This window comes from Pinus tabuliformis, chromosome 8, assembly GCF_031772625.1.
Source record: "Pinus tabuliformis cultivar Carrire ecotype Pingquan chromosome 8, CPIR1, whole genome shotgun sequence".
NCBI classification, from domain to species: domain Eukaryota; kingdom Viridiplantae; phylum Streptophyta; class Pinopsida; order Pinales; family Pinaceae; genus Pinus; species Pinus tabuliformis.
In genome coordinates, this window is record NC_142294.1 from 1,574,370,079 (window position 1) to 1,574,392,463 (window position 22,385).

At 41.0% G+C, this 22,385-nt stretch overlaps 1 protein-coding gene across 2 annotated transcripts in view; it reads right to left on the minus strand.

The window, feature by feature from the left end:
• The window catches only part of LOC149242043 (uncharacterized), a 285,674-nt gene that overhangs the window by 202,164 nt on the left and 61,125 nt on the right, over positions 1-22,385 (minus strand). For both annotated transcript variants that reach the window (XM_089374136.1, XM_089374137.1), the window contains exons 3-4: positions 13,489-13,861; positions 13,079-13,343 (exon numbers count right to left, since the gene is read on the minus strand). In XM_089374136.1, coding sequence (XP_089230262.1) covers positions 13,079-13,343; positions 13,489-13,861 — 638 coding nt within the window. The remainder of the gene's footprint in view (positions 1-13,078; positions 13,344-13,488; positions 13,862-22,385) is intronic.

The window sequence follows — 22,385 nt, forward strand, 5'->3', positions numbered from 1 at the left end:
TGCATGAGATTCGGGACCAACTTACTTCCATAGGGGCCACACTAGATCCGAAGTTCATGGTGAGAATTGCCCTGAATGCAGTCTCCGAGGATTGGGAGACATTTGTCCAAAGCATTTTGGGCAGAGCTAATCTTCCAGGATGGGAAGAGATGTGGGCAGCACGTTGCCAAGGAGAGATCAGGCGGTTGACCAAGGCAGGAAGTAGCAGCAAAGGAGGTCGAATCAAGAAAGAGGAGGAGGAGGATGCGGCTCTAGCATCTGCAGGACAGCAGGGGAAGAGGAAGAAGGAGGACATCTCTAAGGTAAAGTGCTTCCATTGTGGGGAGTTGGGTCATTATGCATCCCAGTGTCCCAGGAAGAAGAATAAGGGAGAGGCTTCTGACTCCAAGGCAGCTCCAGCTAAGGCGGAGAAAGAAGTCGAGACGGATGACGACTGTGCCATGAGTGCTCATGCACCTCTAGAGAAGAGGTGGGGAGACATCGAGTTGTAGTCAGGAGGACTACAGAAGATGTGGGGCAGGATCCTTGAGGTACCCAAACTCTTGGATCATATCTAGCTACGGGAGCCCCGAGAGACAGTAGCAAGATGACGGATGTCAGTAGAAGCAAGATGCGGATGGAGCGACAAGGCAGTGCTAGAGTGCAGTGGTCTCTGGCAGTGCAGTGAGGGTTGCAGCAGTGCGAGAAGCACAAAGGTGGTTGCAGCAGTGCAACAAAGCACAAAGGTGGTTGCAGTAGTGCGACGGGCACAGAGGTGTTGCAGCAACGCAGAGGCAGCAGAGGGAGAACATGATAGCAGTAGAGGTAGCTTCAGCATCAAGGGGGCTTCTAGCCTGACAAGGATGTCAGTAGTTGGGTAGATCAGTTACTTACTTCTTAGTAACTGAGTTGCAGTGCAGCAATTAGCAGTGGTAGTGCTATGGGCAGCACGATGCAACATGATGAGAGGAGAGTGCAGCAGTGCAGATGCAGTGTTGGAAGGAAGGACCAGCAGCAGCACGAACGCAGAGGGAGCTGCAGTGCAGATGTAGCAATGGCAGTGGCAGAGCCATGGGCAGCAGTACAGGAGGAAGCAATGTAGTGAATGTTGGGCAGCAGGCCAAGCATCATTACAGGTATCGGTGCCGGATGATCAGGGTGATGTTCAGTGGTGGAGCATTACTAGAGCACATTCCTCGCTAAGAGGGAGTGTTGATTTGGGGTAGCATCAAATGTGCTCTAGCCATGAAAATTGGTGGAGAGGCTAAAGCACATGAGATCTCCAAGACCCATAAATGGTTTGGGGAAATTCCACCCTACTAGAGAGATATTAAAATAATTAATATTTTTAATGGGGTTACTAAGTCTAAACTTAGGAAAATTAAAATATTAATGGGTATTAATATAAAAATGGGTGAGAAGGTTCTAAATGACATGGACCAAGCCAAATCTAATCTTAGTCATTGATTAGACACTTAATCTCGGCCGTTGAAAACTCAACAGGAAAAGTATAAGAAGAGGCTTGAGGGTCAGTTGGACATACACCAAGATTGATCAGTGAGTTTGATTTTCTGGAGTGGGGTTTGCTGAGAAAATCTGAACTAGAGATCTAAGTTGTAGCGAGGGGCAGTGAGTGCATAGCAGAGAGGCAGAGATAGTGCCGAAGGACCAGCGCAGAGGTAGAAGAGGCTACATAGAGCCAATAGGAGCCACGCAGAAGGCTAGAGTGACTACGCAGAGGCTAGCAGGGCCTGCGTGGGTGACGCAAAAGGCCAGAGAGCCAGCGCAGAGCAACAGAAGGCTGACACAAGGGACCTGTGTGACGCAGAGGCCAGGAGGGCTGACGTAGAGCTTCAGAGAAGCGTCAGAGAGATTTTCGAGGAGTAGACTCGCTGAATATCTGCTTCTGAAGAGAGGTAATACTGCCAGATATATTTCTCTGTTGGGTGAGCTAGTTTGGCACCCTAGTTGTACTCAAGAAAGCTACTTAATAATAAAACCCTCAAAACTGCTACACTGTTTTCCCAAATTGGGTTTTTACGGGGACGATCGTCCAAAAATAACGGTGTCCCTTGTGTGTTTGTCTATTATTTTCAGTTGTTGATCTATAGATGATTGAGACTGCATTTGTGTTTATTTTCAGTATTTATATGGTTAAATAACTTGTTAAGAAATAAACAAGTAGGTGAAATAAACCAAATAATGCAGGAAGAAATTTTGAATAGAGTGCTCTTATTACCAGGCATTTATTCTCTCTCAACAATATTAAATTAAATAATCACTTTGATAATCTCCTTATCAATTAATGCCTTTTCTATTTATAAAATCATTTATCCTTTTGTAAAAGATTCAAGAGACTTACATTTCTTGCAAATGTATTGAAACTTCTTATGTTTCTTCCACCCTTTAAAATTTGTTCACTCCAGGATATGCATGCATAATACTCTATAGAGGTTCACATGCTCTACAGGCACAATAGCTCCTCGAGTCATTCAAGCAGTAGGCTTAATCAAACCAGCTCTAATGTTGCTTCATGTGCACTCCAACGTTGTGTCTAGGTTCACACGATCCAAGCATCAATCCAGGTAGGCACCAGATTCTACACAAAGGTCCTCTCAAGGCTTACGCTGTGAGTTATCCACACTTTGTCCAACGTGAGTTCTCAAGCATAACTCTGCTCTATGCATTCTTCAACATAAGTTTGTTCAACACAAGTTTGCACCACAACATTTCTCCAACATAGCTCTGATTAATGCAAATCTACTCCATGTAAGACGCTCAACTATCTACAACAATTCTCCAATGTTCATCTTATAGAAATTGTTTCTCTATTCCCAATTCTAACTTTAAATTACTCTCCCAAATAACCAGTGGTTTTGATACCAAATGAAAGAAAACAAAGTAAAAGTAAATTACATAGTATAAAATATTTAACAATAACACACCAGCGCTCACACACCAATTCAATCAAATTTCAATAGCATAGACATATATTTATACATGAGGAGAGGTGTCGGGATTTTTCATCTCCACAAATTTCTCAATCAATAACTCCACAAATCACTCCATAATTCTCTCAACAATCATCCACAAATCTCTCGTCTGTCAATCCACTAATTTCTCCATAAATGTCTCACTAAAAACAACAACTTTAATTATTAAATATTTGACAAATGATCTATTATTCCATCAAGAGACTCAGGAGACAGTTGCAAAGCTAGCACAGGGACACAATGGATCAGTTCATCAAGACTCAATTGCAGTAGTTGCAGCAGCAGCAACATCATGAGATCAGATGCAGCGCAGAGCAATGTTGGCAGTCGTGCAGGAAGGCACAGTGCAGTGTCAGTGGCAGCACGAACATAGGATGGTTCAGTTACATGGTTAGCAGATGAATCAGAGTATGTGCAGTGGCTTCATAGGCAGTGAGAGGTTGTTACAGGTGTCAGACATCAGCAGTGTGAGGGAAAATGTTATGGGAGAGAACACCTTCCTCGATAAGGAGTGTTAGTTTTTGTAGCATCGGACAGGTGTTCTAGTCTCGATTTGTATCAAAGTGGCTAAGAACACGAGATCTTCAAAACCCAGAAAGGGTTTCGTCAGATAAGCTTGTGAAATGCCTTAATTAAGTTAATTAACCATCATTTACAATTTTCCTAACTTAGGAAAACTAGTTAATTAAGAGAAATTAATTAAGGAAAGTTGAGAAAGCTCTAGAAACTCACATGGACTAAATTTGAGATGATCTTAGCCGTTAATAACGATTTAATCATGATCATTGGTGATCCAACGCGAGATTATAAGAGCAGATAGATGGGGATGGAGATAGACACATCGAGTAAGAGGGAGAGTGAGTTCCTTGGGCAAATCGAGCTATCTAATGCAGTGATTCAGCAAGAAGAAGAGCTCGAGCCAGAGATCCATGATTGAGGGAGTAGCAGCAGTGATTTCTGGTGGAGTTCTAGTGTCAAAGAGTTAACAGCAGTAGGGCCACAATATTTCCTCAATGAGGTTGCATAGAGGTAGCGCAAAGGCTTAAGAGGGCAAATTGATTTAGCTAAAGAGGAGGTCGATTCAGTTGCTACTGGACAGGAAAATTTCCCATGAGGCCAAGTGAGTCATCTCTAGAGACAGAGTAAGGCAGAACAACAGTTTTTGGGCAGTTCCTCAGGCAGTGGGAGTAGGGCCTGCGCTATGCTTGTGCAGAGGCTGACATAGGGGCTTTCAAGAGGCCCAGACTAAGCCAAATTTTGCAATGGAATCAGTTGTTGGGTGAGACAAATTGCCTCACTAATATTTTGGCCAGATTATTTTGCTAGAGGATTGCTAATTAGGCATCTAGATTATTATACTCAGATGTTTCTACTGCATAATAATAAAATAAACCCTCATCTATTGCATTGATGTTCCCTTCGGGGTTTCTCCGGGGGCTTTTAGTCCAAAAATTATTGTGTCGATTTTCGTGTCTGTGTGCATCTATTTTCTTAGTTCCAGTTTATTTTTCACTGCATAATTTTATTGTGAAGAATTTCAGTGTGATTTATTCGTTATTTGTTGTAACAAATAAACAACATAATTAATCAGTTACAAGAATAAATTCCAATCGTTGCATTTCAAGGATTTTCACACAAAGCTTATAACATTTTAAACCATATTTATAATTAAAAAATATGCATTTTCAAGCTTTATTGTTGAGCTTACTCCTATTTTCCTTTGGAATGTGTACATAAGCATCACAGTCAAAAACTCTTAGATGTTTAAGAAAGAGTTTCTTATTAGTCCATGCCTCATGCAAGGTGTTGTCAGCCAATGCTAATCAGGGTGATTTTTATATCCAATATGCAGTACTCGCTACCTGAGCCTAGAATTTTTATCCTCACTTGACACGATCGAGCATGCTCCTTGGATTTTCAATCAATGTCCTCTTCATCCTCTCTGCAACCACATGTTATTGAGTTGTGTATGGAGTAGTCTTCTACCTTGCTACATTGCACTGTTTACAAAATTTCTCAAACTAATTACCATAGAACTCCCAACCATCGTTTGTCCTAAACACAATGGTTTCCTTTTTTGTTTGGTTTTCCACAAGAGCCTTGAGTTCTTTAAATTTTCCAAAGACATCACATTTCTACCATAGGGAATAAATCCATGTATTCGTTGAGAAATCATCTATGAATGAGACATAGTACACAGATTTTCATATTGATGGAACAAACATAGCTCATGTTACCCCTCCTTTTAGCAAGGGCACCTATAGTAGATTTTTTTATGAACAAGGTAGTTTGTAGCATGGCATTGTCTTCCATCATTATCTAGTCGCATTCTGATTTTTGCATAAATTCATGTTTTCCAAGGTAGGTCACCTTGTTCAAGGCATCTCACAGATATCGAGGCATTGATCACACCTCTCAAGGCAATTTTCAACCTATCCATGGACACTTGGACCTTTCATATGAATGCACGTGTTATATTATGGAAAGTTGTCTTCACTAGTCCATTCGGAGTCAATTGTAACATTGTCTGATGACCAATTCACACTTATTATAGCAACAAGGGACTTTGGGATAACGTAGATTGTGACATGGCATGCATTTGAGACCCCTTGGATGATGTGTCACTCTCATAGTATGCTTTGGATGATGTGGATGTAATTTGGCCAAGATATTTTGAAGAACAAATGAGTTGGAATCAGGTTTAATTGCATCATATTTTGACGTCACTTGCCTATATAGGGATTTTGTGACCCAAATTTTGTCATAAGAAGCCATTTGCATGCATCATGGAGGTCCCTTGACCCAATGTATCACCTTGGGCCTTCATTTGAAACATTAATTGGAGGTGTTTGACTGCGATATTACTTAAATTTGGAGCTCTGACCATGATGTCGCCCCCTTCATGGAGAATTGGTACTCTTTCTTGAGGTCGTTGCACTTGAAAGGCGAGAATTTTGGAGTCTTTTTTACTAGGAAGTTATTTTGGCATGCTTGATGATTGACCATAGACAATCTATATCAACTATGGACCATTCTTGCCGCATCTTCAAGTAAGCATTGAACACTTGCACCATTCAAGGAGCCTTTGGAGGCTAGGTGTTGGCATCTTGGACCATTTGTTCTCTTTTTGAGTGGATTAAGCCCCCTTTCGAGGGTTTTACTCATCAAATCATTGTACATGTGGCTTAACCCCATAATTTTTATGTTCTAATAGTTTAATTGATTTTAATAGTTAGTTAGATTTAGCTTGCTTTGTTAGTTTTATTTAAAACTCAGCTATCTAATCTGTGAATTATACTAAGAAAAGGCTGAAAATTGAACTTTAACCTACAAATATATTGAGTTTACTAACTAGCATGCAGTTGAAATAAGGAACAAATGAAGACAAACACACCATAAAACCATACACAACAAATTTACCCAAGAAACCCCAACTGGGAAAACCTGCAATCTTGGTGTTTTTATTATTCTGCTCAACAAATCTTCAGAAAAAGGATTACAAATATGAGGGAAAACATCCCTTCACTCAGCTAACCCTCTGTGCTAATGACCTGTGCACTTGTCACCAACTCGGCCTCTCTTTTGTGCACTGTACGAACTTGTACGGCCTGTACGACCCTTTCTGCGCACTGAATTCAACACCTAGAAGAAGTCTACATTGGCTAAAAGTGATCTAAGGTTGAATCGGCCTCTCTTTCTCCCTCTATCTCATTGATATGAAGCCCTAATTGCTGAACAAAACTCTCTTCTTCTTTGTTGAGCAAAACACCAAGCTCTCTAGTGCATAATGACCAAGTTTGTGCCCTTTTTCCCTCTTAGAAGTCGACCTAGGCCCACCACTGCCACAAAGGGTTGAGATTAAATCTCCTTGGATGATTGAGATCGCTCTAATTCTTGACAAAGGAACATTTAAGTTTTCCTAAGTCAAGGAATAATAGAAAAAGTGAAATATGCACCTTGGCCCCACTTGTGAGTCTTGTTGACCACATTTTGTCAACAGTCTAAGGAAGTAGGATGCAAAAACACAAAGAATTATTTTCATGTTCAAAGTCATCAGCCAGCACATTGTATCATTCTAAACCCAATTTCTGCAAGTTATATTGTAAATGATGCTAGTATGATCGCTTAATTATGTAACAACACCTAGGTAAGCCTCTAATTTTGGCAACAGATTTCGTCCTAAGAAATTTTTAACCTCCCCGAATTATGTGTGATTCTAAACACGAATAATCGACAGAGTTTTTCTTCGAGCTTAAACCCCAAAGATAGGGTGGAATCTCTTAACCAGGTCTTGTGTAAATCCTAGTGTCATATCGAGTATTTGAAAAAGTGTGTTTGGGAATAATTTAAGCACATTTGACTAAATTATTTTATTACAAACCATTTAGTCTATACTACATCATATTGTGTCGCAGAATTGGGTAATTTCATGAGGGTCTAAATGTAAAGATGTATTCCACCTTTGAGGGTTGAATTAATTGTAATATCTAATGTAAAAAATATTTTTGTGCTTGGTCCCTCATACTTAAACACCATTGCTAAAATATTTGAGGGTGGAAAAAATTATTAATCCCCTCTAGTGTCAATTAATTAATTTTTCTGGAAAAAACAAAATTAAATCTTAAGTCAAAAAATTAATTAATTTTGAGTGAAAAAAAATTATAGAAAAAATAATTTTTCTCCAAGTGGAAAATAATCAAAAATTCGTGGGTCAAAGGAAAGTCAATTTTTTAGACCTCCCCCACCAAGAAAAAAATGGCTATCTTAAGAAAAATTAAGCCCTTGGACCTTGGTGGTTAAGTCAAGGTCAAATTTTTTAAGAAATTAATCCAAAATATTAATTTTTGGATTAATTAAAAATGGGTTTTAAGAAAAATTCGAATTTGTACTCAAAATTAAAAATTCGACGGTGGAAATCAAAAGATGATCAAGTTATTTTCGACGGAAGAGATTATTTTGATGGGGATCAAGCCAACTAGCTGTTATTTTCCACTTGGAGTGATTTCTCTATAAATACAAGTCATTTTTGCTTCTATGAAATATATTTTGATGATGTAACAATTTTGTAAGGTTGGTATTGTGTCATTGCTCTGTTGGGAACATTTCTATATCATAATAGAAAGACTTTGGGGTTCAGTTCATGGTGTTTTTCTTCCATTGATCTGTGGTACGTGCTACTTATGTGCTTTCCTATATTGTTGTTAAATTTGGCAACTAGGGCCAAACTCCACCTTGGACATCTCATATGATGCAGTTGATATTTTTATTGGATTCCTCTCTTTGAGAGGTGTAGGATTGATCTAAAGATCATCTCATTCCGACATGTACAAATGGAACTATGAATTTATTTTGTTTATGGACAAATTGTCAAGGTCGGCCAGCAAACTAATGTAGGCTCAGAAGCCCAACAGTCATGTCTATTCATCCTCAACGTTTGCATATAAATAGAAGATGCCTTTGCCTCATTTGATCATCACTCACCTTCTCAAAAACATCTCTCTCTCCTCTTATGATTGGATACAGATTTCAAGACATGGATTGATAAAAGCATTGAAACAATATTTTCATGAACTTGTAGAGCAAATTAAGATAGTTTAAATTTGCCAAAATGAAATACTTGCTTGCTCAAATAAAAAAACTTGCATATATTGTAAATGGATTGCACAAGTATATGGAAAAGGAAAAATATAAACTAATCTCAAGCATGTGCTAGAACAGGAAGATTACGAGTGTTATGTTAATCATGCATGAAATGAAATTAGTAAGTGAGATTAGAGCAACTAACTAAGAAATTGGTCAATCCACAAACAAAGTTTCTCCCTCTAAATGGAGAGAAGGGATACCATGGGAAAAATTCCCAAGCTCCCACAAAAAGAAATCAGCCTTTTATTAATTTAGCTACAAGCGCCCCGGATGCGGGTGCAATTACTGCCTGTTAATCAAATTGCATGCAACCGAGGCAGCTGTCCAAACACTTGGACGGATCCGGCAGTCCACACACTTCGTCATCAGCTGATATGAAAGGAGAGGAATGTGGAATTAAGGCTCTGGTTATAGCATTTAATGTTCATCCGGTTCGAGATCTTCAGCCAAGCGATTTAACCATGGCGTGCTCTCTGGTGTTTGCAGCTGACATTCGCAATCCTGTCCTCCTCTGCTCGCTATGCTTTCCGCACCCATGCTCTGTTCAGGGTGTATGGAAGCCCCTCTGGTTTCTTAACTTGGTTTATTCCGCCTGTGTCTGGTCGCCTTCCCTCCAGTTCCGGTCATCCTATTTACCTAAGCTCCCTGCGCACCCTGCTATGGCTCGACGTCGCGGCGTCCCCCGTCGTGGAAGCAATTCTGGTACTCGTGGCGTTTCTCGGCGTCGTGGTGGCTCTGCCCCTCAGAGCATCACTCCTTTAGCCTCTGCCTCTCCATCCTCTCCGCCTTCTGATCATTCTCGGCCCTCTCTGAATAGTTCCTTTCAAACTACCCGGTTCAGGTTCAGGAGTAGGCTCAACAAGCCTTTAATCTCTGCCACTATCACTGTAATTTTCTCGGAGGAGGAAGATGAGCTTACGAGCTCGGATGACATCTCCAAGGCTCAGTCTCAGTCTCAGAATACGAGCGAATTTCAGGGTGAGATGGCTGGAGTAGTCCTCAATGACAATTTCAAGCAGAATGAGGATGGACTTCAGGAAGCCCCTCAACCCCAGCCAGCTTCTCCACAAGAGCAAATTCTTGCTTGTGAACCAGTGCGCTTTTCTGGAAGCGTTCTGAATCTCGTTATTCCCCCAGATGGCAGTATGATGGGAGCTGAAGATAATGAAATGGTGACCTGGATTGGCTCCCCCAACCAGGCAAACGTGGACGCGACAGGCTCTCCTCCGCAGGATTAAAGACTTCTGGCTTAAAATGCCATGACAGCAGTCCCTCTTCTGATATTTGGTACTCAAGTTATGCTTCCATGGTTCTTTTTTGTCCTATCTGTGCATGTCTCAGGCTTCTTTTTGATATCAGCATGAATTGTTACAGTCTTCAGGGCAGAAGCCTGGTTTTGGATCTTTTTGTAATAGCAGCTTTAAAAGATAGTATTTCTGTAAGTGATCAGCTACCTCTGAAGCATAGATCAACTATAGGACAGTCTAGTTTTTTGTCTCTCAAGCTTACTTCAATTCTTGCTTCAAAAACTCTCAATTATGTAAAAGGACTGAAGTTTGCTATATGCATAAGTCTCTTTGGTGATGGGCAGGCTACGGCCCCCTCAGAGGTTTAATCCTCTCTATAAATATTTTTATCTTTTTTAATAGAATAGTCTTTATCCAGAATACCAAGATATTACCATACACGATGAGAATAACACCTCAAAAGTAACCCCAAAATCTTTTTTTATTAATTGGAAGCAAGTACAATCCAACAAAGTCCCCTTAAGCCCAATAGCTCGTATCAAGATTACAAGTGAGAGCCCAATGCTCACTTAAATAGAGAAGTGGGAGAAAATCCCAATGAAACAACCATGTGACGAGTGGTTTTGGAGAAGATCCCAAGAAGAGCAAATCGAATTCCAAGTGTACAATGGCTATGACACGTGAAGTCAATCCAAGTTGAATTCCTTGAGGTGGCCCAGCATATTTTCCATCAAGAAATGTGAGTTCCAAGTGTGAGGTAAGGTAATGCCAAATGTGAAACAAAAGGGAGTTAACTCTCATGTGATCTCAACCACCTAACCAAATGATGACCCATCTCCTCTTCGCCACAAGGAATGCGTTGAGGCTACCTAGTGGAATATGTTGAGATTGACTACAGTGTGATCGTCATGTGTGGGAGCTAGGTATAGTTGGAAGTGGCGACAAGACTCCAAAAATATCTCCAATCAAATATTTGCAAACATTCCAAGATCCTCCAAGAAATTCGATTTGCCGAGTCACCAAATCGAACTCTTCAATTTTAGTTGGGAATTCAATTTCCCCATGTGCTCAATGTCTCAATGATGTCATGTTCCAAATCACCCTTTAACTCTTCCTTCACTTGCTCTTTGACTTCGGATAATGTCCAAGTCATTTCCATGTCATTTTGTCACATGGAGATTTTAATTTTTCTCCATTTAATTTATTTTTGGGCTAATTTATTGCCACATTTTCCATAAAACTTAGGAAAAGTGGGTTTTGAGGGTCCATAACTTATTTTTTACCCCTCAAAGTATGTCTTCGTAGAAACTGATGAGAGGTGTAATTATGAGCACACATACCCCATACAACTTCTCTAGACTTTATTTAAAATCCCATCCTGCAGGAAATTTTAAAAATTAAAAAACTGACCCCTAGACTTAATCAAATTCCATAAAATTTTACGAGTGATCTAGTATTGTAATATACAATGACTCTAGACACTAGGACTCACCCAAGGTCTTTCCATCAAGCCGCACTCCGGCTTTGGGGTTATTGCTTGGAAGAAAAAACTCGATTAATTATTAAGTGTTAGCAAGTACCAATAATTAACCAAGTAAAAAAATCTCCCAGAGTAAACTCACTTGATGACAGTGTCCCAAGTTAACTAGGTTTGTTACATGACTCAATTCATCACACTAACATCACTTTACAACATCCCTATAGGGCTTGAGGAATATGAGTACAATATAGAAGAAGATGAGAAGAAGATAGAGTTAAATAAATCTGATGATATATGAACTCTGATGGTACATGAAGCCTTTGACATATCCTTGGGCATGGAATCTTCAAGTGATCTTTAATGGTCAACAACGCCTAATAACTGTCTTTCTTAGTGTTGATACATACACCTTGTATGCATTGGACATCTCAATATAGCCCACGAAAATCCCTTTTTCTGCTATAGGCTTCAACTTCTTCAGGCTCTCTATTAAAGTTGGAAACTAGGGCCCAATTCCACTTTGGACAGCTCATTTGATGGAGATAATTATTGCATTGAATTCATCTTTTCAAGAGGACCAAAATCGACCTAAAAATCACTAACTTTGGACAAGGAAAAATGTGTTTTTGAAGTGAAGCCCACACATGTGCAAGTTATCAAGATCAGCCACATCATTATGTAGGCTCATGAAGCCCAACAAACATGTCTTTTGACCCTCATCAATTCATATAAATAAGAGAGACCTCCACCCTCATTTGGCATCATCATCACACAACACATTCTTCTCTCTCCTCATCTGATTGGTTTGTACACCTCATTGGGCAGTTGTTCTTTTCACATGTGTGGCAGAAAGAAAAACGAATTTCAGGAGGCCGAATTTCAGATCTGTTGCAAGGTTTGACCAGCATAGAACATACCATTGTTGCAAGCATAGAACATACCATTGTTATCAAAAATTAACACTCTCTAAAGGCACGTGGCAGTGAACCAAACTGCCAAAAATCCGGAAGTGAGAAACATTCGGCTTCTTGCCAGTGAATGCCTCCTTCGGTGTAACTCGTCCAAGCACCTTATGTCAAATCTTGTTCTGCAGAAAGACTGCAGTGTTGCGTGCCTCTGCTCAAAGTAATAATGGCAATCCCTGCTCATGCAACATGGCCTTGGCCGCTCCAACAATGCTCTTGTTCTTGTGCTTTGCCACCCCGTTCATCTAGCACCTTTTAATGTTATCTACCCTCACTATCTAAGACTTATCTTTCTCAATGCACACCCCCAAACCTTTTAATCTTAATGTCTACTCTTTCTTTCTTTCTTTCTTTCTTTCTTCAACCTAGGTTTTAGACCATTTCTAAGATGCTCTAGGCACTTCTTATTGCTGCCAAAAGTTGTTCTTCATAGTCTCTTTGACCTATTTTTGCCACTTGTGGACATTAATATAATTTGTTTCTATTGTTTTTTCTACAAAAGTATAGACTACTCAAAAGGCATAAAGGCAGAAGACATAATTTGGTCAAGAAATGAATAAACACTGCTCATCATAAGTCAGTTGCTCTATTTGACATCAAACCAGCTGTATAATTCAATACCTATAAATAATATCCATTTATGATTATTGGTGATATGATAGTGTTTAAGAAAGCTGTTCCTACAAAAGGGTATCCTTTAAATGCATAAATAAACAAGTGTTTACTACTAAAATAAAAGAGCATTATTTTGCAAAGTAGAAGCATAAGAACCTTTAAGCAACAAGTGCTGGGGCTTTGCACTGGTGAAATTGTCAGAAAAAGCACCAAAAAGTTTGTCGTGCAGAAAAACTGTTGTCTGTCCATATCCTTCAATGGAGATATTTTTTGCTGGAGAGACCATAATAGCACAAGTAGTCTCCTCACGAAAATAAATATCACCATCAATGGACTCTAATCTCCTAAAAAACAAAGAAGAGTTTCCTGCCAAAGATGAGGACTGAAAAAGCTCCATACCAGATGTTGATATGACAATAACCTGCAAAAAATATTGATCATCCATCTAAAAACCTCTCAAAGGGCTTTCAGCAATATAAAAAACGAAACCTATAATCTAAATATGCAGCTTTTAGTCCAAAGATCCATCTCAGATTTCAGTGCAAAATTAGCATATTTTGACTTACCATATCCTGAGGCCCAAAACAAGCAAAACAAGCACCTTGAACAATGCCAATCAGGTTTTCCTGCATGGCCAACATAGGTGTGTTCTTCTGGATAATTTTTGCTGTAAAAGAAGTACTCAACTGCTTCACATGCAAAACAACTTCACCAGCCTTTGATGTACTCATTTTCTCTCTGGCATTCCCATGGCAGGAAGTTTCCGGCAGCAAGCTATCTGAGGAACGACATTTATCAGGGAAAGTAGTGACGCAATCATCACAGTCCATACTGTCATAAACGTCAATATCCTCAAAGAGCCCCCACTCATCCTTCCTAAGACTTGGGACTATCTTGGGAGCTATGGTTGTGTGGCTTTCCTTCTTTCTCTTGGAACACCTGCAAATAAAATGCTGAAGTGATTACAATGTATATTAGAATCTACCCTCCTAGAAGTCCAACCGCACGCATGCATCACCCAAAGATTCCATAATGTGTGTTATAATTAGTTGATTATTTCACTAATAACTTTGATCTTGTCAAGCTTGCACTTCACAATAGAATTATCCAAATGGAAATCATCTCTGTAACAAAAGTAAAAGGGAAAACTATTTTGAAGGAACACAGCTCAAATAAACTTGTAGTGCATTAGACCATCTTTAATTGTATTCAAAATGCTACTGAATTCAATCTTATGATATTTCAAACTGTCAAAGCGAGATGCCAGAAGAAAAACACTTCATAATCAGAAGGGAATTAATATAAAGCCTAAAGTGCCAGCATCAAAAATAGATAGGGATTAATATAATATGCCAATTCAGCTCCTATTGTGTTATCACAGAATACTTGTAACTTAACAGTGAACAATTCAAAACACCCTGGATAGTCCAAAAAAGTAAGGATTAAATCAAAATTTACTGAAATTTACTCTTCGTGTAACTTTGGGCATTTAGAATAACTGTCGTATGAAAAATAGAGTAATGTTTCAAACAAAAATATGATTCCTTTCTGGAGGTAATCTCTGAGGCACGCTGACAACAAATCTTCAAGTTCATGGAGGCAAAGATAAAGAACCCACTTTATTCCAGGAGTCAAGTTAATCAAAAAGATTATAAAACTAAGATTACTAAAATACAAAACCAATATTCTAGATAATAACCAACAATTTTTAACAATTCATCAACACAGTAATTTCAAAAGACCAAAACAACTTTAACAATTCAACCACAAGACGAAGTAATAAGTCGAAAACAGCATAACAATTACCTATTCAAATTAGCTTAACCCTAAAAGCATTGTTGGAAAAACAGTCACTGGGTAGGCCAACAAGTTAATCATAACCTGCCAAATACAGTGTGCTAGTGTATTATGTGCCTGCCATGTTGCAAGTGTTGCGGCTCAAACTCTCTCTTAGAGGGAAAAGTTCTAACCCCAACAGAAGAGCCGCGAGGCAACTCTCAGCCTTCAAGCAAGTCATCTACTGCCACTTTGGCAGCTTTGCCCCACTCTTTAGACAACGGGAAAGGATCCTAGTCAAGGGGAAAGTCCCTGTTACTGGTAAATCTAGCAGGCCTAGTGCAAAGCCTCACTAAGCAACATGGGGCTTATGGCAACAAGAGGTCAGCCACCATTGTCACCTCAGTGCCTTCTCTCCAGCTGTTTAGTGGTGGATATTATTCCCACAAAGGAAGGCTTCCCTATAGAAGATCAACAACAGATATTGAACTAAGGAGGGCTCAATGGTGATGCAAGGTCTAGTAATTGAAGGAAAGGGTATTGGCCAAGTGCTGAAAGGCTAAGATAACAATTGCCTAGAGTTTACATATACTTTTCTAAAACTTTATAATTTAGAAGACGGCTGCTATAAGTTAAAGTTTGTATGATATGCAGATTTAGGGCACGCAATGGCATATAGCAACTCTAGAAAATAGCCTATTAAGTGATAGTATCTGTAAAATTTTCTGTTTCCCACCCCGGTTTTCAGTTTCACCTTATTTCTCCCATGTAGTTAAATGCCCATTCCCATAACCATACATTTAACAGACTGAAAAAATAAATATTGCTGAAAACACAAATTCTGGAAATTTTTCAGAATGCTGAAAATTGCAGAAATAAAAATCAGCAATGAAAAACAGCCATAAAAACACATTTAAACTCAGTGAATTTTGGTCAACTTGACCCTAGAAAAACCCCCTACAACTCTTGGGGAAAACCAGTTTGAGAGCTCTTCTTTATTTCTGGAAAATGCCTTTTACAGAGAAAAATTTTCAGCAAAACAGAAATTTTTCCAGCAAGCAAACTTATCTGTTTTTCAGCTAACAAACAATCTGGAAAATGGCTGTACGAGCTGTACGGACCGTACGGACTGTACGGACGGTCGTACGGGCTTGTACGGACAGACCTCGAAATTCGTGCAGAAAATCGCCTCCTCGATATTCGTGCTGAAAATCAATTTTTTTTCACTGTTTTGCTCACTAAATCTGCCTTTTTCTGCTTGTTCTTTGAGCTGTATGGATTTGCTGAAGTGCTGCCTTGGTATGTGTGCCAAACTGCTGCCTCTTTCTCCTCCTTGTCCAGAAATCTCCTTTGCTCTCTTGCTCTCCTTCTCCCAATCTGCTCATGAAAGAATGAATGATCTTTTCCCTCCTTTTCCTCCCTTAACCCAACCCTAAATGACTTTTGGGTGATCCCTAAATCCAATGGCTGAAATAGATTTAGATCAATGGCTGAGATTAAATGCTCATTTAAATCTCACTTTTTATTTTTTAATTCACCCCACTTTAATAAAGACCCACTTAGTCATTTATTTCCAAAGTCACTTTTCCTTTCTAATTTTTCATTGACTTTATAAAGTCACTTTAAAATTAGACTTAGTAACTTTATCACTTAAAGTCACTTTCAAATTAGATTTAACTTTATAAAAATTATAAAGTTACTTTAGGAGAAAAATTAAATTCTTTTGGACACTTTTCCCTAGGCCAAAGATCAAAGCCTTAGGGAACCACCTGTCCTCCGGTACCAAATTTCAACACTCCCTCTTACCGAGGAAGGTGTTCCTCACCACACCCATCTTGTCTCTGAAGTAGACATGCTTGCCCCGTGGTAAGGCTTTGGTAAGGCTTTGGTAAGAATATCTGCAACCTGCTCATCAGTGGAAATATACTCAAGCTTCACAGCTCCCTTCTGAACATAGTCTCTGATGAAATGATATCTGATCCCGATATGCTTTGACCTGTCATGAAATACTGGATTCTCCGTGAGTTTAATGCAACTCTGATTATCACAGTAAATCACTGAAGGTCTCAACGGCTGACCAAATAAGCCAAACAACATCTTGCGAAGCCAGATGGCCTCACAACTAGCTAGACTGGCTGCCATATACTCTGCTTCCGCTGAACTCAGTGCTACTGACTGCTGCTTCCGGCTGAACCATGACACTACTGCTGAACCCAACCCAAAACAACACCCTGAAGTGCTCTTCCTATCAGAAGCACAACCTGCCCAATCAGAATCAGTGTATCCTGCCAATCTCACTCCATCTCCCTGCCTGTAGTCCAGACCATAATCCACTGTCCCCTGCAAGTACCGCAAAATGTGTTTTGCAGCCACCCAGTGAACCTTCCTAGGCTCACACATAAACTGACTCATCGTGTTGACTGCAAAACAGATATCTGGTCTAGTGTTGACCAAATACATCAAGGAACCAATCAGCTGCCTGTACAATGTGGGATCCACCAACTCGGAATCCGAAGCATGAAGCTTCTTCCAGTTGGTGATCATCGATGTCGACATGGGTCTACAATCCTCCATGTGGAATCTGCTAAGGATGTCCACAATATACTTCCCCTGCCCCAGGAAGAAATGCCCCTCCTCCTGCCACACCTCCAAACCCAAAAAGTAATGCATCAAGCCGATGTCCTTCATCTCAAACTCCGCCGCAAGATCTCTCTTGCAGTGCTCTATGAGTCTCTCTGCACCTGTAATGATCAAGTCATCCACATACAGCACCAGAATGAGAGGCTCCTCACTAATCACAATAAAGTAAAGGTTCGGATCTGCCTCACTCTTTGTGAAACCCATCCCCTGCAAGTATGCATCTATCCTGGAGTACCAAGCTCTGGGAGCTTGCTTCAGGCCATAAAGGGCCTTCTTCAATCTGCACACATGGGACTCCTTCCCATGCACCTCAAAGCCCTGTGGCTGCTCAATGTACACCTCCTCCTGTATGAAAGCCATTGAGAAATGTGGTCTTCACATCCATCTGGTGGATCTTCCAACCCATCTTTGCTGCTATCGATATAATGGAGCGGATCGAAGTATATCGAGCCACGGGAGCGAAGGTCTCCTCATAATCAACTCCCTCTACCTGTGAGAACCCTCTAGCCACAAACCTCGCTTTGAATTTCTCAATGCTGCCATCTGCATCATGCTTTACCTTGTAAAGCCATCTGGAAGTAACCACGGATTTGCCCTCAGGCCTCGGCACCACCTCCCAAACATCATTCTTCATGATAGAAGAATACTCCTCCTGCATGGCCTCTCTCCAGACCTGCTGACTAGCTGCCTCCTCATAGCTAGAAGGCTCAGAGTCAAGGATGCTGGTAACCATCGCCATATAACTACAAAACCTCTCAGGTGGTCTACTCTCTCTGACCGGCCTCTTCGGCTCAGCAACAGATGTGGCATCTCTCAAGGTGTCCTGAAGCCACTTGGGCTTCCTCTTCCCTGAGCATGCTTCTCCCATAGGAGAATGAAACTCCTCCTCCTCATCACCATCAGTAGCCTGAACTACTGACTGTCTATCTGTTGTTCTCCTGCCTGCACCTGAACCTGTAGAAGCTGAGGTACCATGTGAACTGTCCATCAGTGGACTCCCTAGTGAACTGCTCTGCGAACTGCTCTGCATGCTGCCCGGAGCACCACCCCTCTGGCTCGGCGAGCCACTGCTCACTGATGGACCTGACATCCTCATAGATGTACCTCCGGATCCTCCTGATCCCTGCCCACTGGATCCCTGCGACTGACTCAACTGCTGCTGAGGGTCTGGCTGATCCAGATACTCTAACTCCCGTGACCTCCTAAAGGCCCTGTCCTCCTCGAACTTCACATCCCGTCTGACAACAACTCTCCTCTGTGCAGGAATGTAAATCCGAAAGGCCTTTGAGGTCTCACTGTAGCCCACAAAGATACCCTTCTCTGCGGTGGGCTCTAGTTTGGTCCTCTTCTCCTTGGGTATATAGGAGTATGTAATGCATCCAAAGATATGAAGATGACCAAGATCAGGCTTCTTCCCAGAGAAAGCCTCCTCCAGAGTCATGTGCCCCAAGGCACGATGCGGACTCCTGTTCTGCAAGTAAACAGCTGTGTTGCAGGCCTCTGCCCACAAGAACAATGGCAACCCCTGATCATGTAACATGGCTTTAGCAGCCCCTATGATGGATCTGTTCTTCCTCTCTGCAACCCCGTTCTGCTGGGGGTTGTAAGGAACAGTGAACTCCCTCCTAATGCCTGCCTCCGCACAATAGTCAACAAACTCTCCAACGGTGTACTCTCCTCCATTGTCTGACCTCAGGGACTTGATCTTCCGACCTGTCTGTGTCTCCACAAGAGCTCTGAACTCCTGAAACCGCTTGAAGACCTCACTCTTGGTCTTCAAGAAATAAATCCAGGTCCTCCTGGAGTGATCATCAATGAATAAGACATAGTACTCAGATCCACTCAAGGAAACATGAGACATCCGACCGCTCACATCGGAATGAATCAAATCAAGTATCCCCGTCGCTCTGTTGTCACTGCTGGGAAAAGGGGATTTGGCAAACTTGCCCATCGCACAACCTCTGCAAGTATCATGGTGATCAGTACTGAAATCTGGCACACCTGTAGTGATCTCCCGCAATGTCCTCAAGGCTCCATGAGACATGTGCCCCATCCTGCGGTGCCAAATCTCACACAGCTCAGAACTGCTAGCTCTGCTGTCGGTACTACTGCTCAATGCCAAAAGGGGCTGGAATGCAAACTTGTACACCTTTGCATGGCGTACACCTATCACTCTAGCTGAATCAGCTGGAGTGCCCCTGGGATACATCAACACCTGTCCTCCCCTGAACAGTACCTCATATCCTCTGTCCTCCAAAGCTGAGACGGATATGAGGTTCTTCCTCATCCCTGGCACATAAAGAACATCTGACACTTTCAAGGGAGGTCTGGACTCCCTCTGAAATGTCAGTGTACCCACCCCGACTGCTCTAACAACTCTGTCATCACCGAGTACTACCTCAATATCAGTGCCACTCTCTGAAAGCTCTGAGAAGTACTCCCGGACTCCTGTCATGTGGCGTGAAGCCCCACTGTCCACATACCAGATACCTGTAGATGCTCCGCTAATCGAGGGAAAAGCATGCTCCCTCTGAACCTGTGTGGCAGGTGATCCTGCACTAGAGGACTCACATGTAATGAACGCAAACTCCCAGTCAAAACGACCTGCAAAGTCCTCAATCTCAGCTGAAGCTGCCACATCCTGGTTCTTCCCCTTCTTCTTCTTCTTCTCCGGACACACAACTGCATAGTGTCCCATCTTCTGACAATTCCAACACTTCACTTTGGAATAGTCCTTCTGTGAGTTACCCTGTTTACCTTTACCTTTGCCTTTGCCTCCACCACCGCTTGTGGAAGCCTGCTTCTTCCCTTTGCCTTTCTTGCCTCCTACCACCAGTGCTACGTCCTCATCCTGCTCAACTGGCTTGGCTGCCCCAAGCTGTCCTTTCCTGATCTCTGTCTGAATGCAATCATCCCAAAACCTCTCCCATGTGGGAAGGGTCTCACGTGCACAAACCCCATCAGCAAAGTTCAACCATGAACGGGGGAGGCCATTCACTGCAATACGCACCAACTCAGTGGATGGAATGGCCTCTCCAATCGCTGCCAACTCATCTCTCACATTGGTAATCTTTGTGAGATATCCAGTTGCACTATCATTCCCCATCTTAATGTTCTTCAGCTTCTCCTTCAGGACCATCTTCCGGTTCTCATTGGTACTCTGGTAGAGATTGGACAATGCTGTCCACATCTCATGGGCATTGCTCTTTCCTCTCACATGAGGAATGCAATGGTCTTTGATTCCGTCTAGAATCAACCTCTTACCCTTGTTGTTCTTTTTATTATAAGCTGTCAACTGAGTTGCATCAGTAGGCACAACAACAGGGTGCTGCGCTGTATGCACCATGATATCCCAGACTTCTGCCTCCTCAAAGATACTCTGCATTCTCTCCTTCCAAACGCTGTAATTTGTATGCCCATCCAACCTATCCTCCGCCCTCAATCCCAATGACATCTTGTTGTCCTAAAACTGAAAAATAGCACTGCTGTGGTAAAGATAAAACTGCTGTTTATGAAAAATCAGCTTGCTGGAATTTTCTGAGTGAAAAAATCAGCAGCTGTATTTTTTCCTTTTGCTGTCCCAAACTGCCCTTCAGCACTCAAGCTCTGATACCATGTAAAATTTTCTGTTTCCCACCCCGGTTTTCAGTTTCACCTTATTTCTCCCATGTAGTTAAATGCCCATTCCCATAACCATACATTTAACAGACTGAAAAAATAAATATTGCTGAAAACACAAATTCTGGAAATTTTTCAGAATGCTGGAAATTGCAGAAATAAAAATCAGCAATTAAAAACAGCCATAAAAACACATTTAAACTCAGTGATTTTTGGTCAACTTGACCCTGGAAAAACCCCCTACAACTCTTGGGGAAAACCAGTTTGAGAGCTCTTCTTTATTTCTGGAAAATGCCTTTTACAGAGAAAATTTTTCAGCAAAAAAATCAGCAAAACAGAAATTTTTCCAGCAAGCAAACTTATCTGTTTTTCAGCTAACAGACAATCTGGAAAATGGCTGTACGAGCTGTACGGACCGTACGGACTTGTACGGACAGACCTCGAAATTCGTGCAGAAAATCGCCTCCTCGATATTCGTGCTGAAAATCAATTTTTTCACTGTTTTGCTCACTAAATCTGCCTTTTTCTGCTTGTTCTTTGAGCTGTACGGATTTGCTGAAGTGCTGCCTTGGTATGTGTGCCAAACTGCTGCCTCTTTCTCCTCCTTGTCCAGAAATCTCCTTTGCTCTCTTGCTCTCCTTCTCCCAATCTGCTCATGAAAGAATGAATGATCTTTTCCCTCCTTTTCCTCCCTTAACCCAACCCTAAATGACTTTTGGGTGATCCCTAAATCCAATGGCTGAAATAGATTTAGATCAATGGCTGAGATTAAATGCTCATTTAAATCTCACTTTCTATTTTTTAATTCACCTCACTTTAATAAAGACCCACTTAGTCATTTATTTCCAAAGTCACTTTTCCTTTCTAATTTTTCATTGACTTTATAAAGTCACTTTAAAATTAGACTTAGTAACTTTATCACTTAAAGTCACTTTCAAATTAGATTTAACTTTATAAAAATTATAAAGTTACTTTAGGAGAAAAATTAAATTCTTTTGGACACTTTTCCCTAGGCCAAAGATCAAAGCCTTAGGGAACCACCTGTCCTCTGGTACCAAATTTCAACAGTATCAACAAAGGATCAAAGGCTATAAAGAACGCAAGCTAGGGTTAAATAAACAATGGTTTTTAATGGTTGAAAATGCATATGACAGATAAAAACCAGGACGTCAGCCCTAATTTTGAGGTACAAACATGCAATTAATGCTAGAATTTGCCTTTTTATATTTATCAGTGAAGCACCACCCCTCTAAGTTACCAGGATACGAATACGGATTCGGATCCGGATCCGGATACGGATCCAGATCCATTGGATTTTTGAAAAGTCAGGATCCGGATACGGCAAGTACAAAAATATATAATAATATTTTTTAAAAATTTTAAAAATACATTTGATGTTTAAAATCAAAACCATTCATGAATCACAACA